General features: G+C 37.8%; 1 protein-coding gene across 1 annotated transcript in view; it reads right to left on the bottom strand.

The window, feature by feature from the left end:
• Positions 1-266: 266 nt before the first annotated feature.
• The window catches only part of LOC127669346 (zinc finger protein 431-like), a 78,487-nt gene continuing 58,149 nt past the window's right edge, over positions 267-20,604 (bottom strand). The window contains exons 4-6 of the mRNA XM_052163158.1: positions 2,855-2,981; positions 2,584-2,644; positions 267-1,541 (exon numbers count right to left, since the gene is read on the bottom strand). Coding sequence (XP_052019118.1) covers positions 329-1,541; positions 2,584-2,644; positions 2,855-2,981 — 1,401 coding nt within the window. The 3' untranslated portion in view covers positions 267-328. The remainder of the gene's footprint in view (positions 1,542-2,583; positions 2,645-2,854; positions 2,982-20,604) is intronic.

Here is a 20,604-nt window from a genome sequence, read left to right as displayed (position 1 = left end):
TCTTAGTTTCTATGTTTGTTAATAATTTTCATGCCAAATTCTATGGGGTGATTTTCATGACTTACTTTGTCAATACAATTAATGTAAAAATCTTTACCTTAACCTCAAGGAAACTCTTCAGATGAGGGCAGCAAACTTCTTTGCAAAAGCATAAAAAAAAAAAAAATCTCCAGAGTGTAAATAATTCCAAGCACCCATGTCTATAATATCCTACTATGATACCCTCCTAATTCCCACTTAATTCATGATCATATTCATTATGTTTCTCTCCAGCACACAGAATTTGGAGACTTATCCCAGGTGAAAACACTTTACCACATTGATTATATTAATAAGTTTTCTGTACGGTGTGTGTTCTTTTATGATACTGGAGATGACTGGGTCTGGTAAAGGCTTTACCACATTGATTACATTCATAAGGTTTCTCTCCAGTATGTGTTCTTTTATGATATTGGAGATGACTGGGTCTTGCAAAGGCTTTACCACATTGGTTACATTCATAAGGTTTCTCTCCAGTATGTGTTCTTTTATGATATTGGAGATGACTGGGTCTTGCAAAGGCTTTACCACATTGATTACATTCATAAGGTTTCTCTCCAGTATGTGTTCTTTTATGATATTGGAGATGACTGCGCTGTGCAAAGGCTTTACCACATTGATTACATTCATAAGGTTTCTCTCCAGTATGTGTTCTTTTATGTCTTTGGAGATCACTGTGCCATGTAAAGGCTTTACCACATTGATTACATTCATAAGGTTTCTCTCCAGTATGTGTCATTTTATGTCTTTGGAGATAAATGGGTGTTGCAAAGGCTTTACGACATTGATTACATTCATAAGGTTTCTCTCCAGTATGTGTTCTTTTATGAATTTGGAGATAACTGTGCTGTGCAAAGGCTTTACCACATTGATTGCACTCATAAGGCTTCCCTCCCATGTGTGTTCTTTTATGTCTTTGGAGATCACTGTGATATGCAAAGCCTTTATCACATTGATTACATTCATAAGGTTTCTCTCCAGTATGTGTTATTTTATGATATTGGAGATGACTGTGCTGTGCAAAGGCTTTACCACATTGATTACATTCATAAGGTTTCTCTCCAGTATGTGTTCTTTTATGATACTGGAGATGACTGGGTCTTGTAAAAGCTTTACCACATTGACTGCATACATAAGGATTCTCTCCAGTATGTGTTCTTTCATGGTATTTGAAAGTACTGTGACATGCAAAGGCTTTCCCACATTGATTGCATACATAAGGATTCTCTCCAGTATGTGTTCTTTTATGATATTGAAAATTACTGCGCTGTGCAAAGGCTTTACCACATTGATCGCATTCATAAGGTTTCTGTCCTGTATGTATCATTTTATGTCTTTGGAGATCACTGGGTCTTGCAAAGGCTTTACCACATTGATTACATTCATGAGGTTTTTCTCCAGTATGTGTTGTTTTATGATATTGGAGATTTCTGCATCTTGTAAAGGCTTTACCACATATATTACACTCATAGGGTTTCACTCCAGTATATCTTCTTACATGCCTGCAACGATAATTACCACATGTGAAATCTTTACCACATTCATTACTCTGATTAATCATGTAATTAATATGAATTATGTTTACAATTTGTCTAATGGTAAAGAAGCATCAGATCTTAAGGTTTTAGCACTTTCTATGTTTATGTTTTTCTCCCTCATCATGTTCAAGACACCTGTGATGGTTATTACATGGCTCATATTTACAATCCCCTCTTTTTATATGATGTATATTAGCTATCTGAATAAAGTTAGAAAAACTCTGGTCTGTATAACACTGATTGTATTCATATTTTTCCTCTAGTGTGAATTACAACACATGTGACTGGGAACCAGGACACACAGAAAAATTTCCAAATTCCTAGTACCCATAAAGTTTTTTTTTACACTGTGAGTTTTGGGATATTCCCTATAAAGCTAAAAACCCAACTAATTACAAATGTCTTTCATATTCCTAATTTCTTCCAAAGGCAGAATACTACATATCTTCATGTTTTATGTTTCTTCTTTCTATATCCCTATGCTCGCATGATTTTTATCCATTGTGACACATGATATACCTAATAAAAAGAATGATAAATGAAAGGTTTACGCATTGCATTCACACTGTTTGAATTTTTGTTTCTTATAACATGTGCAATAAGGACTAATGTTTCTCCACAACAATATTCTTGATTCTCATAAAATGCCCTCTCACCAAACTGAACCATATTACTACAAGAATATTAGTATCACCAAATTTTCTATGGACTATTTGCTTATTAGAATGTTTTGGATATAAATTTATCACTATTCAATGTGCAATTTCTAAATACTATGAGACAATACAGATTGGCAGATCCACAGCACAGGTCTAATGGAGCTACCTATCAAATGGATACCCAAATCAGATACCGGATCTTGAGGTACATGGTTTTGTAAGAATATTATAATCACATCTACACTTAAATGACTGCTTTTTTACACTCTTGCTTTTTGTTGGAGATTCCATAAAATACTAAAATTTTCTCAGAGACAAATTTGTATCAGCTTGAACATGAAAATTACCTTTCATGACTTCTATTATTTCGATAATGTTCTTCAAGATGATGCTCTTCCCAATTATAGCCTAAAACACAGTACCAGAAAGTGAATGATATAGTATTTGAAAATAGCCAAATTTAAAGGTACCGTGAATTTTAACTGCACCGTGATAGTTACAGTGAAAATTCAGTGAAACTGAATTATTCAGCTCAATTTTCATACAAGTAAAATAATAGAAGATCATAAATAACCAAGAAACATTTGTTTCCTTCTGAAAGAAAAATAACAGTCTTACCGATAGCTTTGAGGTTCAGGTAGGTTTCCTCCATCACATTTTTGTAGAGACTCTTCTGGGAAGGATCCAGCAAATTCCACTCTTCCTCGGTGAAGTTCACATACAAATCATCAAATGTCACAGTATCCTAAATATTCCATACATGTGCACAACACAAAACATGAAACTATCATCACTGTAAAGGAAATATATGCTTCCTCAAAAACATATTCATATAATTTTGGCACTTGCTTCACTTGATCTCTGACTCAGAAGTTATAATCAATGTTTCATTTTAGAAGGACCTTGAATTATAAGATTCACCTGTGTCACTTTTGAACACTTTGAATAGGATACAGCCTCGCCAGAGAATTGCAAATTGAGAGGGAGATGCAGAAGAAACAGATCCACAATACCGAGCACACATCTGAAAAATTATATGAACAATTACTAACTACAAACATGATGGGCAAGCTGGGTGTATTTTCTCATATCTTTAATCACAGAGGCACAGGCAGGTGTATGCCATTTACCTAGACACCGGAATGGCCTTTGTAATGTGTTCTAGGAGACTAAAATGTATATTTTAAGACCCTCAATCCCTACAAAAAACAACCATGGGAAAAAATGACACTGAACTCAAAGTTCTTTATGAAAGTTCCGACAAAGAATTATAAATTCACAGAACATCTGTACTCACCTGGCAGAAATATGAAGTTTAATCTATAACATTTGGTCAAATTTCAATACTAAAGATATGGATGAAAAACCACACAAAAATATGCTTATATTACAAATATAAGACATGTGTTTTTTGTGGTTTCACTAATACTTTAAGGACAGACAAAGCTACACAGCAAAATTTGGTTTGGAAAAGAAAAGCAAAAAATAAAATAAATATAAAAATATAAACAACTAGACTTGTAAAATAGATTATCACTGAATAGCAAATGTACATATTGCATTTTATATGATTTAAGGAAAGAGATTATAGTGCATATATGGGAGCATGAGGAGAAAGTTGAGTGGTCAGTTTCAACCACAGCACAGTACACACCAAGGACACAATGGTTCCCCTATAAAGAAATGCTGGGTAAATTCTGAAGCAGAGACTGAGGGCATAGCCAATGAAAATTTGCCCCACTTGAGAGTGCCATCCTATGGACAGACACCAATCCATGACATTATTAACGACACTCTATTATGCTCCCACACCGAAGCCTGGATTAATTGTCTATTGAGAGGATCCACCCACCAGCTGGCTGAAAAAGCTGCACAGATCCAGAGTCACACCTTGCATGGACCTTGGGGAATCTTGGGGAAGAGTTGGCAGGAAGATTGAAACCCCTGAGGAGGATAGGAACTCCACAGGAAGACCAAGAGACTCAAGTAACAAGCACCCTTGAGGACACTCAGAGACTAAGCCACAAACCAAATAGCATACACAGAATTGACTAAGGCCCCTGGCACATATATAGCAGATGTGCAGCGCAGAGGTTCCGAAGGTCATCTAACAACTCTAGCAAGGGCTTTACCTATAGCTGTGGGGGTGGGATATATTTTGAATCTGTTTCCTTAACTGGGCTGCCATGTCTGGCCTCAGTGAGAGAGGATGTACTTAACTCACGAGAGAATTGATGCATCAATTTTGGGAATACCTGGGGGCCCCACAACCTCTCAAAGAAAAACAGAGGAGACTGGGGGAGGGACTCTGCCATAGCAAGGGACATATAATGGGGATAGTGATAAGGGTGACAATGAATATATAAATTATCGGAAAAGCAAAAAAAGAGAGAAAAAATAAAATTTTCATTCTATAAACACTATCCTGGAAGGTATCTAGAATGGCTCCTACCAGAAGATCTTCCACAAGCTTCACAAAGAAAGTCAGACAGGACAGACAACCAGCCAAAGACATCATTCTATCTAGAAGCTTTTTGTTTCAATCAACTGCATCCTGACCCTTGACACTATGGGCAAATATTCATCCGGTGATGAAAATGCATTCAGTCTTTCTTCAGGGATCCTAACAGTCTGCAGGAACTCCTACACTGTTCAAACATCTAAAGTCTCTTCTGACACACAAGGCAAAATCTTGAAGGTCACCTCTTGTAACAGCTTGGGTACATCCTCTCCTTGTATACATCTCTCCATGGAAGATTTACCTATGCTTTAGTTATCTCAACAAACTGTGGTCACAAAATGCAACTCAAGAATCATCCTCATAATTTCACTGCAATGAACTCTCATGGAGTCTTCCCATGGCTCTGACTCTGCCAAAAGATGGCTGGAATCGTGCCAAATTGAAACCATCCAGGAAGAATCCAGGAACTCGAATTTATCATCTATCAGTTCTCAGAAGCCACACCATATAAAAGATCCTCTTAAGTTTGGCTTCTAAGATGATGGACTCTGCCTCACTTGGTCCATATTTGCAGCAGGTTTTATTTAAAGTTCCTTCTCGGGACTAGGAAACACATTGCCTACTCCTTCCATGAATTTAAGATTTTGCAGCAGGACATGTTACACTTAGGATATGTTCTTAGGACATCGAACCACTAGAGTATGTGTTCCACTAAGTTAATATCTGTTTTACTTATAACAGCTGGAAACTGAAAAAAGTCAATAAGGCCGCCAACCAAAATTTGGATACAGAATACATATACAAAATGGAATACTATTCAGCTAATAAAAACTAGAACAATATGAATCTTGCAGGCAAATGGATACAACTAGATACTATCATCCTAAGAGAAGTATCCCAGACCCAAAAGGACATGCATGCATGTACTCACTTACAAATGGATAATAACCATAAAGTACAGGATATATGCATGATATTTCTTGGACCTGAAGAAGCTAAACAAGAAAGAATGCTCAGGGGCTAGATAGATGGCTCAGTTGGCAAAAGCACTGATTCCTCTTGTGAAGGTCCTGAGTTCATATCCCAGCACTGACATGGTGGCTCACAACCACCAGTAATGAGATCTGATGCCCTACTCTGGTGTGTCTGAAAGCAGATACAGGGTTCTTACATATAAATAATAAATATATTTTTAAAAAGAAAGAAGGCTAAAATAAGCATGGTTGAATCACACTCAGAAGTGGAAATAAAACAGTCAATGGAGGCAGATGAAAGAGAGAGAGAGAACTGGAAGGGCCAGTAGTTAAAAAATGGGAAGGGGAGGTAAGGAACAGCTGTGGTGAGAGAAAAGGAAGGGCCATAGGACAAGGAAAATGAATTGAAATCTCCAGCTGACAGGGATCTAAGAGCTTAGGCATCTTTAGAATCTGCTACAGACCGTGAAAGGGAGGGCAACAGGCAGTCTATGGGGGGATATAATAGCTGAAATACATAGCAGTGAGATTTGGACACTGAAGAGGGCCACACCCTAAAGACAGGCAGAACTCCCAGTGGAAAGTTAACTATGCCAACCAAACCAAAAACCTTTCCAACCAAAATTTATCTTGTCTACAAGAAATACAGGCAAAAATATGGAGCAGAGAATGAGGGACTCACCAAACTATACCCTGCTCAAATTGAGAAGCATCCCATGGGCAATCACCAATCCCTGACTATACTGAGGATATACTTTGTTATACTTCCTGAGAGTAGCTTAGCATAATTGTTTGCACAGAACACAGGGGATCTTTGGAAGAGTTGGGGAAAGAAATGAGGGTCTCCATAGAAAAAGAAACCCATAAGAAATCCCTCAGTGTCAACTAACCTGGGCACTAGGAAACTCTCAGAGACTGAGCCACCAGCCATCCTTCAGATGACTGTAGCTCGGAAAGGTTGAAATGTTATCAACTTCACCTCTCTCCTGATTATGTTTCCTTATGGATTGCTAGGATTTTCTTACCCTGCCAACCTCCTCTCCTAGATTCCAACATCAACCAGCAATCTCTCTTGAATTTAACAACAGGTCAGTAAAAGAGCCAGCACTCAGCCAACACTCTAAAAATCTACAAAGAAAATTGTAACACAGGAATAACACTCCCACAAAAACAAGACAAACTGAGAAACTAGTACCTAGACCAATAATCACCAAAAATGCTAATATCTAGGACCAGCATAGAAAGATATGTAAAACCAGTGTCAGTGCTGTAATCTCTTATTTCTATTTTCCATGGTCTCTTCATCATTAAAAATTATAATTAGATGCTTTGATTTTTTTAGCTGGAATATTTCTGTTTAGTTTTGGTCTGGAGAATTTGTCCACTGGTGAGAGAGCGGTATTGAAATCACTGTGTATATGTGCATGAGGGCTATTATGTACTTTTGTTTTGTTTAGAGTAGTGTCTTCTGTAACTGACAGAATGAATATGAATCCATCTGATATTTAGAGAACATTCTACTGAAATATAAGAAAATATACCTCTTCAGGTTCTTGCTCCTCTCCCTTGCCCCAAATATCCACTTTTGCATCAGACATCTTCAATTAGGATATTGTAGAGGAAGAGAAGAAGGAGATGGAAGAAGAGGAGGAAGAGGAGGAGAAGGAGAAAAAGAAGAGGAGCAAGAAGAAGAAGAAGAAGAAGAAGAAGAAGAAGAAGAAGAAGAAGAAGAAGAAGAAGAAGAAGAAGAAGAAGAAGGAGGAGGAGGAGGAGGAGGAGGAGGAGGAGGAGGAGGAGGAGGAGGAGGAGGAGGAGGAGGAGGAGGAAGATGAGGAGGAGGAGGAAAAGGAGGAGGAGGAAAAGGAGGAGGAGGAGAAGGAGGAGGAGGAGGAGAAGGAGAAGGGGAAGAAGAAGGAGAAGAAGAAGATCAATCAACATAAAAGTCTAGAAAATATTTCAAATAAAATCATAAATGAAAATTTTTCCTAAATTAAAGAAGGTGTCTGTTAATGTACAAGAAGCATCAAAAATACCAAACAGATTGGGAAAGAGTCCCTTTGCTACATAATAGTCATAACCCTAAACATTTAAAAGAAAAATAAACCGTTTAAGAAATATTAAAAAAAAAAAAACTACAGCAGGAAAAAGAGGAAAAATTAACAAACTAAACAAAACAAAAACTAGAAATGAATGAAATCAAAGCTACTAGATTCACATCCATCTACTTTATTTTAAGGAATAAATTCATTACTTATATAATATTCTCCCTGCATATTTTCCTACAAGCCAGAAGAGGGCACCAGATTCCATTACAAATAGTTGTGTGGCACCATGAGGTTGCTAAGAAATGAACTCATGACCTGTGTGGGAACAGAACTCTTAACCTCTTAGCAATCTATCCAGGCCTAACCCTACTTTGTTTGTTTGTTTGTTTGTTTGTTTGTTTGTTTGTTGTTTGAGACAGGGTTTCTCTGTGTAGCCCTGGCTGTCCTGGAACTCACTCTTGTAGACGAGCCTGGCCTCAAATTCAGAAATGTGCCTGCCTTTGCCTCCAAAATACTGTGATTATAGGTGTGCGCCACCACCACCTGGCTTAACCCTACCTTCTTAATGTATATTATAAAAAACCAAATGGTTTGGACAGAGGTGCTGCAGATGCACAGAAACCACCCATGCTTCTACAAGAAAGCAACTGGACCAGATATTTTGGACAGATTTACAATCAGCCATGGTAATGAAGTTATTCAGAGGTCATGAACTAGCATGTAAGAAGCACCACTAGAAACCTAAAAGGAAGTCACATCTGGCTGATGTTTCTAATCCAACCCCATACTGGACCCATGACACCTGGTCCCACAGCTCAGCAGCATGTTCCTCCCCATTGTGGGCAGATATCCTGTGCTCACCATGTCTTTATTTCAGAGTTTCCCTGAGGTCCCCTCACAGCACCCAACAGCAGAGCTCAGAGCAGGACACAGAGAACCATTCAAGCTGAGCAGCCCCAATTAACACACAGAAAGACACCCAGATTATCCCACCTCTTTGACTGGCAGGTCTGCCGGGAGGCCTTGATTGGCCAGTGAGTCTTAGCTCCTCAGGTTAAAGTGTGCTTCCAGTCTAGGGCCAGACCTTTTCCACATTTCAGGTGTGGTTTGCACCCCATTAGCAATTCAAATCAGATTCCAAGATGAATCTCACACCACCACCCAGTCCTGCAGGAGGACACACCATTCCAGCTCTGTCTAGTCTGTTCTTTCCCTCTAAGAACCATGACCCTGTGATTACCCGGGACCTGACTTATGAACTTGCCTGAGATTTTCCTCAAATCACTTATCTTCTTCACATAATGAAGATAAATAGCTTGCATAGACTATTACACAAGGTGATTTGGAGGTACATACGTATGTGACCCAGGAATGGATGACCCAATGCAACACCTAGGCTATTAACATTCGAGATGGATTTTTGCTAACAAATACTTTAGCCAAACAGTGGTGGTGCACGCCTGTAATCCCAGTCCTGGGGAGGCAGAGGCAGGTGGATTTCTGAGTTTGAGTCCAGCCTGATATACAGAATGATTTCCAGAAGAGCCAGTGCTATACAGAGAAAACCCTGTCAACAAAACTCAACAGACAGAAATAAACCAAGAGTTTTATTTATGGATAAATGCTTGGCTCAGGAAAACTGAAGCTCCCTACAACAGATGATAAATATGGAACAACCCCAGGAGAAAAGTCAGAAACATAAGGGAATCACTGTTGAGCTTTATTACTAGTCAGCACATTTTCATCAGTGGCAAAGAAGAGAAAAAGCACAATTGGAATAGAATAGATTATCTAGATAAGCCTATCTCAAATCATAGGGAAAATGAATCTTTCTATGTATATAGAATAGGTAGTTAACAGAATGTCCCAATAAAGGCTGTCAGCCAATGAAAATTAGAAAAATCAGGACTTTTTGATTTCATGTTGCAGGATATTACAACTGGTCTTTATATACCAAAATAATTAAGAAATAAGTACTACCTAATGCTAGTTTAAAAAACAAATAAATCATCTTTGTTTTATAAAATAAAATAGTACAAGTACCAAAACAAAAGAACTACCTTTTCATGACATTTCTATAGGTACGTTGCAAAAAGCACATATAGCCTAGGTCAAAGGTGGATCAGAACATCTCAAAAGATCAAGATTAAGAAAGGGTTTCTCAGTTGAAAATGTATAATTAAGAAACATCCCCCAGAATAAGCAGGATTAGAGATAGGGTTAGGGAATTAGAGGATTATGGTTAGTATCAGGATAAGGGTTGTTAGGGTTAGGATGCTTAGGAAATTAAGGAGTTAAGATAGGATTAGAGATTTAGGATAAGTCCCAGGGTTAGGCTCAGGGGTAGAGTTAATGTGGTCACCTTTATTCGTGATGATCCCCTGAATCAATAGTATCCCTCCTACCTAAAGAAGAAATGTCAGGGTTAGGGTTAGGGTCAGTCTCAGGATTAGGTCAAAGATTTGCTTGTTGTGCTCTGTGAACTCAGTTTCTATCTTTTTGCTCATTTGCCTTCCTAGACCTCTTTTTCATAAGATCAAAATATTCCCCCCAGAAGGGAAATAACTTTACATTATTATGGGTCCCAGTTTACATACAAAAGAAAACAATAGAACTATTTTTTGTTCTCAGTTTCATAAGATGGACAAAATCATGGGACTCGGTGCCCCTCTTTGGTAATGACATCATAAATATTGCATGGGCCATATATCTTCACCACAGCTTTAGTAAATATAATCAAATGGTACAAGACAAAATGGTCTCCATCATTATTCTTGGTGGACTTACTGAATCAATAGGATCCCTATTACACAAAATATCAGACCTCTAAGTTATTTATTTTAAATCTTAATGTTTTGTTTTGTTCTTATTTTGATATCTTCTACCTTATTCATTCAATTGTTTATCTATAGAACCTAAAAGTTTATCCATACTATGTCAAAACTAGCATATTAACAAAGGAAGTGATGACTTTTATATTCAGAAAATCAAGCAGATAATCAAGGGATAAGTTGCCAAGGGCCAGACAGATTGTTGCCAGCAAAGAATAATTGTGCAACACTATGCTGGGTCTTACTGTTAGTTAAATTTTTTGTCAGCTAATTTTCCTCTGAGATAAAATTCTCTTCAATACTATTCTGCTCTAGATATGTATGGTTTATTTTCTGTCCAAACTAAAAATATGCTCACTAAAGATCTCTATGTGAAGCTTTCACAAGATAATCAATCAAAATTATGGAAAAAGAGTCTCAGACAAGCAATAAACATAAACTCATGGTTTAATGAAATTTGTCTATTATTACTTATGTATAGAATACTCACATGGAATCATTGTTTATTCTTTACATTTTTTTTAATACCAAATAGATTACAAGTAAAGTAAACTGGTTAACTTTGACTAAGTTAATTTTATTCTTAATAAATAAAACTTAAAAAATAATATGAATAGACAAAAATATATTTAATCAAAAAATGTCCACAGGTAAAATAAATATGAAATGATATTATGTATCTGAATCTGTATTTGGAATAGGTAAAAGGAGGATATATATTTAAATTGTAATGTCTACTTTTAAGGACATTATATATGTAAACATACAGATCTGGTCACAGTGATATCTCTATGAACCCTATCCCAATTCTAGTATATCATAATGTCACTCTCCCTTAGGGTTCTAAATTAGTTGTAAAGATTTTTGTTTTCCTAGATCTGGATTTGATATTCATATTGGACATTATCTTCACTCAATGTAAGAAAGATACTTGTGTCTCTTGAAAATGAAATATATATGTGTAAATGTTTATATAGACATAAACACTTTAATAATTCAAACAATATTTATATCTCAAAAGGCCTCATTACATACCAATAAATATACTAAGATAGAAAGATCAGCACAGGGCTTGTGACTTATTGTCTAAATTAAACAACAACCATTTTCATACCGTCAACTCCTTTGAATTAATATAATCACAGCAGGCCTTTTTAAATGTTATTAAAACTCTATGAAATGAGAGGATATGGGTGGCCAGTATTTGTATAACTTGTAGAAGGAATAACTAGTTAGTAATGTGAATTTGTCTAAAGACATACTGAGTAAATTATTTTTGATGTATTGAATGTATTTCAGGGCTGGAGAGAAGGTTCAGCATTTACGAGCACTGGCTGCTCTTCCAGAGGTTCTGAGTTCAATTCCCAGCAACCACAAGGTGGATCACTAAGATCTGTCATGGGATCCTCTGCCCTCTTCTTCTGTATGCTCCCATATATGAAATAAATAAATAAATAAATCTTTTTTTAAAGAAATGCTTGGTCAATTTTCTTTAAGGAAAAACAATAATTTTACATTTAATCCTTTGATAAACTATGATACGTTTAAAATGTGGTATCATTGAAACTTAGAAAAGGGGAATAAAAATATTTTATTCCCCACTCCTGAATTAATGTTCTGACATTAAATTGTGGATTTATTTGTTAAAACTACTTTAACTTTTTTTTGTTAACATTTAATGGTCTTAAAAAAGAAGTATTTATATAGAGAGACTTCTATGTCTTCTACTCTGATCCTATATAGTTGTAGTTCAAGGCCATCCTTTTATCTTCTTAAAAAGCTTTCTGAAAGCACATTTTCTAGAAAGAAAAAGAGCCAAGACTACTGAGTATCATTGGTCATCTTATTTTTCATCCCAATCATTGGACAGAAACAATAATTAAAGCCACCTTTTTGTGGTAAATATTATTATTATTTTTTACCACAATTGAATGATAAGTATTCCTAGTAAAAGACACAAAAGACTTGGTGTTTATAATAAGATTTAAAGCACTAGAGTTGGACGGACTATTATGTATAGTTACTATTAATAACTGTGAGATATTTGTCCGCAATGGGGGAGCTAGAGAAAGCACCCACGGAGCTGAAGGGCTTTGAAGTGCCACAGAAGGAACAGCAATGAGTCACCCAGTACTCCCAGAGCTCCCAGGGACAAAATCATCAACCAATGAGTACACATGGAATTACTCATGGCTCCGGACACATCGGCAACAGAGGACGGTCTTGTTAGAGACACCAAAGGGAGGAGAGGCCCTTGGCCCTGGAAAGATTTGATGCTACAGTGTAGAGGATTACCAGGACAGAGGGCGGGGGGAGGGTTGATTGGGGAAGTGAGATGGCTTAATGGATTTTCAGGAGAGGTGGGCTCAAGGACAGCAGACAAAGTTTGAAATGTAAATAAAGAATATATCTAATTAAAAAAGAAAAAATTAGATACAGTGGTCAAAAAATCTGTATTATAAACTTTCCTGGTACTAACCCACAAAGAGTTCTGCAACTTATGAGAAGGCGGCCAAATCACAAACGATTGGAAAAAGGAAGGAGGAGGAGGAGGAGAAAGAGGAGGAGAAGGGAGAAGAAGGAGGAGGAGGGAGGAGGAGAAGGCGCGAGAAGCAGCAGAAGCAGCAGAATCAGCAGCAGAAGAAGAAGAAGAAGAAGAAGAAGAAGAAGAAGAAGAAGAAGAAGAAGAAGAAGAAGAAGAAGAAGAAGAAGAAGAAGAAGAAGGAGGAGGAGGAGGAGGAGGAGGAGGAGGAGGAGGAGGAGGAGGAGGAGGAGGAGGAGGAGGAGGAGGAGGAGGAGGAGGAGGAGGAGGAGGAGGAGGAGTTGATGATGATAAAGGTCTGGAAAACATTTCCAATAAAATCATAAATGAAAACTTTCTTAAACTAAAGAAGGTGCCTGGTAACGTACAAGAAGCATCAAAAATACCAAACTGAGTGAGAAAAAGTCCCTTTGCCACGTAATAATCAAAACACTAAACATATTAGAATTATTAGATTCATAACTATTGTCTTATTTTTAAGGAATTAATTCATTACTTATACAATATTCTCTCTGCATGTATTCCTGCAGAGCAGAAGAGGGCAAAAGATTCCATTTCCTATGATTATGAGCCACCATGTTGTTGCTAAGAATTGAACTCCTGACCTGTGTTGGAACAGCCAGAGCTGTTAACCTCTGAGCCATCTCTCCAGGCCTATTCCTGCCTTCTTAATGTATATTATAAAAGACAAAAAGGTTTGGACACAGGTGATGCATAGTCATAGAAGCCACCCATGCTGCTACAAAAAAGCAACTGGTCCAGATGTTTTGGACAGAATTACAATCAGCCATAATACTGAAATTATTCAGAGATCATGGCCTGAACTATGAAGTAAGTAGCAGCACCACTAGAAACCTCACAGGAAGTCACATCTGGCTGATGTTTCTGATCCAACCCCATAGAGGACCCACCACCCCAGTGCACACAGCTCAGCTGCATGTTCCTCCCCATCCTGGGCAGTTATCCTGTACTCACCATGTCTTGATTTCAGCATTTCCCTGAGGTCCCCTCACAGCACACAACAGCAGAGCTCAGAGCAGGACACAGAGAAGCATTCAAGCTACACACCCACAGGGAACACCTTAGAAGGAGAAGGTGAGGGCAAGAGTGAAGAAGATCAATCAGCATAAATGTCTAGAAAACATTTCCAATAAAATCCTAAATGAAAATTTCCTAAACTAAAGAAGGTGCCTGTGTGAGAATAGCCAGAGTTATTATAAATATATAGCCAGAGATAATGTAAAAGCATGCAAAATACCAAAGAGATTGGGGAAAAGTCCCTTTACTGCACAATAACTGAAACACTAAGCATCTAAAGTAAAGCAATAAAAAATAACTACTACAGAAATTAACAAAACTAAAAAACAAACAAACAAACAAACAAAAATCAAGTTACCCTGGGACCTAGCCCTGCCCATCCCACGGCCCTTGACCCCAGCCAGCTGCAACTTGATCATTTATGTTCCTTGGGAAAGCGCTAGCCCAGAACTCTGTAAACTCTACCAGGTCTTTGTCGTTTCGGAGCCCAGCTTGTGTCTTTAAGGAACAGGATGCAGTTTATTGGCCTGTCAATTCCCTACCAGTCTCAGCAGCTCACAGCCAGAAGCCAGGGCCGGGTACATAGCCCAGCGATCCATGGCGGTCAGGCTCGGCTTCTGTTCCCACAGGAGGGTCGTGCTAGGAGGCCACTGTGCCCGCCTGGAGGAGCACAGAGAGGGTTTGCACTCCGCCCTGCTGCAAACTTTCCAGAGCAGGAAGCCCGCGCTTTGCCCGGCCACTGTCCCTGCCCAGAGCACAGAGAGGGTTTGCACTCTGCCCCACTGTAAACTTTCCAGAGCAGAGCGGGAAGCCTGCACCTTGCCCAGCCACTGTCCCCGCCTGGAAGAGCACAGAGAGGGTTTGCACTCGGCCATGCTGCAAACTTTCCAGAGCAGGAAGCCCGAGCCTTGCCCGTCCACTGTCCCAGCCCAGAGCACAGAGAGGGTTTGCACTCTGCCCCATTGCAAACTTTACAGAGCGGGGAAGCCCATGTCTTGCCAGGCCTCTCCAAACTTACAGACTGCTTCTGGGGAGACAACAGGAGGATAGCGTGGTGTGACTCAAGAGCTCACAGACACCCGCAGCATGGAGCCCAAGCTTCATCTGGATGTGCATGCGAATGAGGTCCCATTCCACAATTCCAGGCCGGGCTGCTCAGAGCCCGGGAAGCTCAGCAATCCCAGCAGCTGTAAATGAGCATGCTCCCCTCCTTCCCGCCTCTGCCAGACCTCTGACCAACACCCACATTCAAACTCCCAGCCCACTTTCATTCATAAAATAGAAGACAGGAAATGACAACATTCCAGGAGGCTGGATGCAGGGTGGGCACTGCGGTGACATCAGGGGTGGTGCCAGCGGTTGCCAGGTGACAGACAGGGACGCCAACATGGCACCCACCAGGGGCTGAGATGCAAGGTCACAAGGAGGCGTGGCTCAGGGACGTCAGGGGGCGTGGCCAGCGGTTGCTGGGTGACAGTCAGGGAATCCAACACGGGGCTGAGATAGATGGGAGAGGGCCAGGGTGGGCGTGACATCAGGGGCAGGACCAGCAGTCTCTGAGTGACTGACAGTGATGCCAATGTGACATTTTCACTGAATTTGAAAAAATATATAAATATGTGTGTTAAAATTGAAGAATTTGATGTAAAACAATACACATGAAAGTGTAGACATAGATAATACATCAAAACTGATTGACACCCCATGTAAAAAATTCTAATCAAATTGGTGGCTTTCATGGAAAATACTTCTTATAAAATTGAAGAAATATACAGAAAAATTATTTAAAATTAAGATTTGGCATTGAAAATAAATACACATAAAAAGTTGAAAAAGAAAACTAAAAGTGTAGGCAAACTCAATTTTAGGAAAAAATTGTAAAGAAAAGTGTTAAAATTGAAGAATATGCTGTAAAATAATAATGGTAAAAAGATAAATTATCTTTACTAAATCAAGCACCTAGAAACATTTTCTCATAAAATTCATGATTTTCAAGGAATTTATTTATGATATAATTGAAACAATATATAGAAAAGTAGTGTTAAATTGAAGATTTTCACTGGAAATTATTCAGATAATTTTGTGTACCTAAAAACATCTCTAAATGATTGAAAAATTAAATAGAAAATTTTCTGATAAAATTAACGTTTATCTTAACTAATATCTGTAGTGATATTAAAGATATATGTGTGTGTTCAAATTGAAGAATTAATTGGAAAATAATAATAGTAAAATATTAAACATAGAAAATATACCTAGAACATTGTCCTATAACCTAGAAAAAATTTTTGATAAAATTGAAGATTTTGATGGAAAATATTTGTAATACAATTGAAGTAATATACAGGAAATGTATTATAATTGAAGATATCAGAAAAGATAATACAGATAAAATATTAGACATATAAACTATTTCTAAACTAATTGAAAAAGGTAGTAGAAACATTCACTGAAAATATTTCTGAAAAAAATGAAGTAGAACTTGAAATAGTGAAGGTTTATTTGAAAAATAATACAGATAAACAGTAGACATAAAAAATTCCTAAAATGCTTGAAAAATAAACTAGAAACATTTTCTGATAAAATTGAGGGCTTACAGGTAAAACATTTCCGAGAAAATTACAGTAATATATTGAAAAATGTGTTAAAATTGAAGAATTTGTTGGAAAATAATGTTTAAAAATGTAGATAATTTTATTTTTACTGAATGACCAAGGACATAGAAAAATTTGGGATGAAACGGAAGATTTTCATGGAATATATTCCTGATAAAATTGAAGAAATACATAGAAAAAAGTGTGAAAGTTGAAGATTTACAAGGAAAGGGATACTTCTAAAATGATAGAAATAAAAATATTTCTAAATTCAATAATGAGAGAATTAGAAAATTTTGATAAAATTGGAGATTTACATGGAAAACAATCCTAGCACTAGGCCTTTTTCTAGTACCATTTAGCTTTGAATTTCATAATTTATTCATGTAAATGTCTATAGTAAGCTCCATTTTTGAGACATGCTGAGCACAGAGTCGCTGCCCATAGTAAGGAGGAGCAGACATATGAGCAGTGGGAGCAGTGGTGGTTGGTCCTCCCTAGAGCTGCATGGGAAGCGTCGGCCAGGTGTAGCCAGATGTTTGCACCTGTGAGGTCCCTTGTGGTGCTCCACCCTTGCTAGATCAGGCCGTGACCTGTGAATGACTTCACTATCAGGGCTGAATCTGCTCAAAATACTTGGACCAGGGGCTTGCTTGAAGAAATGTCATGGGCAGGATGCCAAAACTGGACAGCGCTGGTTTCTCTGGAATCTTCGACAAATTCTGCCTTTAGCAGTTAACACCAAGGTGTAAGATCTACCTGCAGTTAATTTTGTGGAATATTTAAAAGACCTCTCATGTGTTGGGGAGCACTGCAATATTAAACTGACGTGTAGAATATTGGATTTGGTAAAGGAAAGGTCTTACCGAGCTTAGGAAATAGTGAAAGTAAGTAGCATTTAGCTGAAGGAGGACGGCCTTAAACACACCCCACAGATAGGATGCTAAGCAGGGCGGTTAGAGACTAGGATGTTAGGATTCCCATGTTCCTTCATCAGGTTTGTTTAGAAACCTGTCTCCAAACTATAACAAGGGAGACCAATGTGATGTACAACCAGGTACTTGGCACATGCTCATAATAAAAAACAGGTTTGTACAGGCTGCTCAAAGTGCCAGTATTGAGTCACCACCAACATCAAGGTCTGGTGGGCCTGAAGCCCCCATTTTCTGATTGTGAAAAGCATAGGTCTGTCTCATTGTGAATACTACATTGGAATTGTAAACATTTTCTGATAAACTTGATGATTTACATGGAAAATGTTTCTGATACATTTGAAAAAATATATAGAAAAACATGTTAAAATTGAACACTATAATGGAGATCATACAGATAAAATGATAGGTATAAAATAATTCTAAGCTGACTGATAGTGGAATTACAAACCTTTTCAGGTAAAATTGAAGATTTACATAAAAATATTTCTAATAAATTTCTAGAAAATGGAAATTTAATATTTCCATAGCAATTTTATACATGAAATGGTAGATATAAAAATCCTTTCTAAGTTAATTGAAGGTGGATGCCTACCATTATTTTATCTATATAAAATTTTCCATGATAATCTTCAATTTTAAAATACTTTTTCTAAAATGTTCTATAATTTTATCAGAAATGTTTTCCATGTAAAACTTTAATTCAATCATAAAAGGTTCTATTTTATTTTTGAATTAATATAACAATGTTTTATGTATATCATTTTACTCTTTAACTTTCCATGAAAATTTTAAACTTTAAAATTTTTTCTATATACCTCTTCTATATTATCAGAAATATTTTCCACGAAAATCTTCAATTTTATCATAAACTGTTTTTAATTCTTTTGTTTAATACGAAAATCTATATTGGGAGACAGCCATTTGAGAAGGGAAGAAACCCTATGTTCTTGCAGACAGGAGCCTAGCATGGCTGTCCTCTGAGAGGCTCTGACAGCAACTGAGACAGATGCAGATACTCAAAGCCAATCATTGCACTCAGGTCATGGATCGCTATGGAAGAGTTAGAAGAAGAATGGAAGGAGCTGTAGGGAATTCCAATAACTTCAGAAGATCAACAGTATCAGTAACCCAGACCCCTGGGAGCTCACAGAGTCTAAGCCATGCAGCAAAGAGCATACTTGGGCTTGAGCAGGACCCCAGTCACATATGCATCTGAGGACGGCATTGTCTGGATTCAGCGGGAGACTATTCACCTGATCCATGTTTTTTTGTGGGAATTACAAATAATCAGAGCTACGAGTTTTCTTATCAGCACTGCGTCCATTGTGTGTCAAAGGTTTGGGTTTGTTTTGCCTTCATTTTCACTAAATTCTAATCATTTTTTCTTTAATTCTTCCTTGTCCGAGTTATCATGGAGTAGGGTGTAGTTCGGTATCCATGTTGATGTGGGACTTCTCTTATTATTTCAAACCCAGCCGAAGTCTTTGGTGATGTGATAGGATGCATGGGATTATCTTCAACCTTTCTGTGTCTGTTTAGGCCTGATTTATGAAACTGGAGCTACAAACTGAAGGTAAAAACATGGACAAGCTTGGTCTCCTGGCTTGCTCTCCTGCTTGGGTGTTGTCCCATGCTCAGGTCGCTCTCTTATCCAGCTTAGGCCCACTTGCTTATGAATATTGTCACACTCAGAATCATGAACACTACCTCACACAGACATAACAACGGCCATTCTGATGGGAGCACACCCTCAATTGAGGCTCCTTCAGATGAACGTCGCTCTGACATGGAGAAATGCCCGCAGATTTACCTCTCTCCTGACTCTGTCCCCTTGTGGATTGACAACATGATATCTTGCTGCCCACCTGCTCTCCTAGCAGTCAACATTAACCAGCAATCTCTCCTGAACATATCAAAGAGGTCAGTGAAAGAGGCCACACTCAGCCAACACTCTACAAAACTAGATAGAAAACTGTAACACAGGAATAACAGCCTGGTCTACAAAGTGAGTTCGAGGACAGCCAGGGCTATTGAGAAAATCGGTCGCAAAACAAACAAACAAACAAACAAACAAACAGGAGGTTTGTTTATGGCTAAATGCTTGGATCAGGGAAACTGAAGCTCCCTTAAAGAGATGATAGGTAATAGACAACCTCAGATGAAAAGCCAGACATGTAAGGCAATCGTTGTGGAACACTATTATTATCCAGACAATTTTCATCAATGGGAAATTAGAGAAAAAACAGACAGATTAGTATAGATTTTCTAGATAAGCCTATCTCAAATCATAGAGACAATGAATCTTTTTCTGTATATAGAAAGGGTAATTAATAGAATGCCCTGATAAAGGCTGTCAGCCAAGGGAAGTTAAATATATCAAGAACTGGTTAATTTCACATTGCAGGATCTTACAGGGAATACTTAAGAAATAATTACTTCTGATGCGAGTTTTGAAATACAAACATTTCAGAACATACACAAGACTGAGGCAGAGTGACATACACTAGGCACACAATGACCATGAAATTTCAGATAATATTGACATCATGAACATATGCCATCCTGAGAAATAGAAAAGAACCTATATATGTGGCTATATTTCAAAACTAAAGATATGGATATAAAACAGCTTAAAGACATGTTTATTTTACAAAAATTGTTGCAGGCAAATGTGTACAACTAGATAATATCATCCTGAATGAGGAATCCCAGACCCAAAAGGACATGCACGTATGTACTCACTAACAAATGAATAATAACCATAAGTTACAGGATATCCATACTACATTTCTTGGCCTTGAATACGATAAACAAGCAGTAAGGCTAAGTGCTTGAATTGATGACTCAGCTAGTAAGAGCACTTACTGCTCTTGTGAAAGTCCAACGTTCAAATCCGCCACCCACATGGTGGCTCACAACCACCCATAATAAGATATGACACCCTTTTC

Source organism: Apodemus sylvaticus, chromosome 19 (genome assembly GCF_947179515.1).
Source record: "Apodemus sylvaticus chromosome 19, mApoSyl1.1, whole genome shotgun sequence".
Taxonomy (NCBI): domain Eukaryota; kingdom Metazoa; phylum Chordata; class Mammalia; order Rodentia; family Muridae; genus Apodemus; species Apodemus sylvaticus.
The sequence above is the reverse complement of the archived record's forward strand: the minus strand, read 5'-3'. Positions and strand labels throughout refer to the sequence as shown.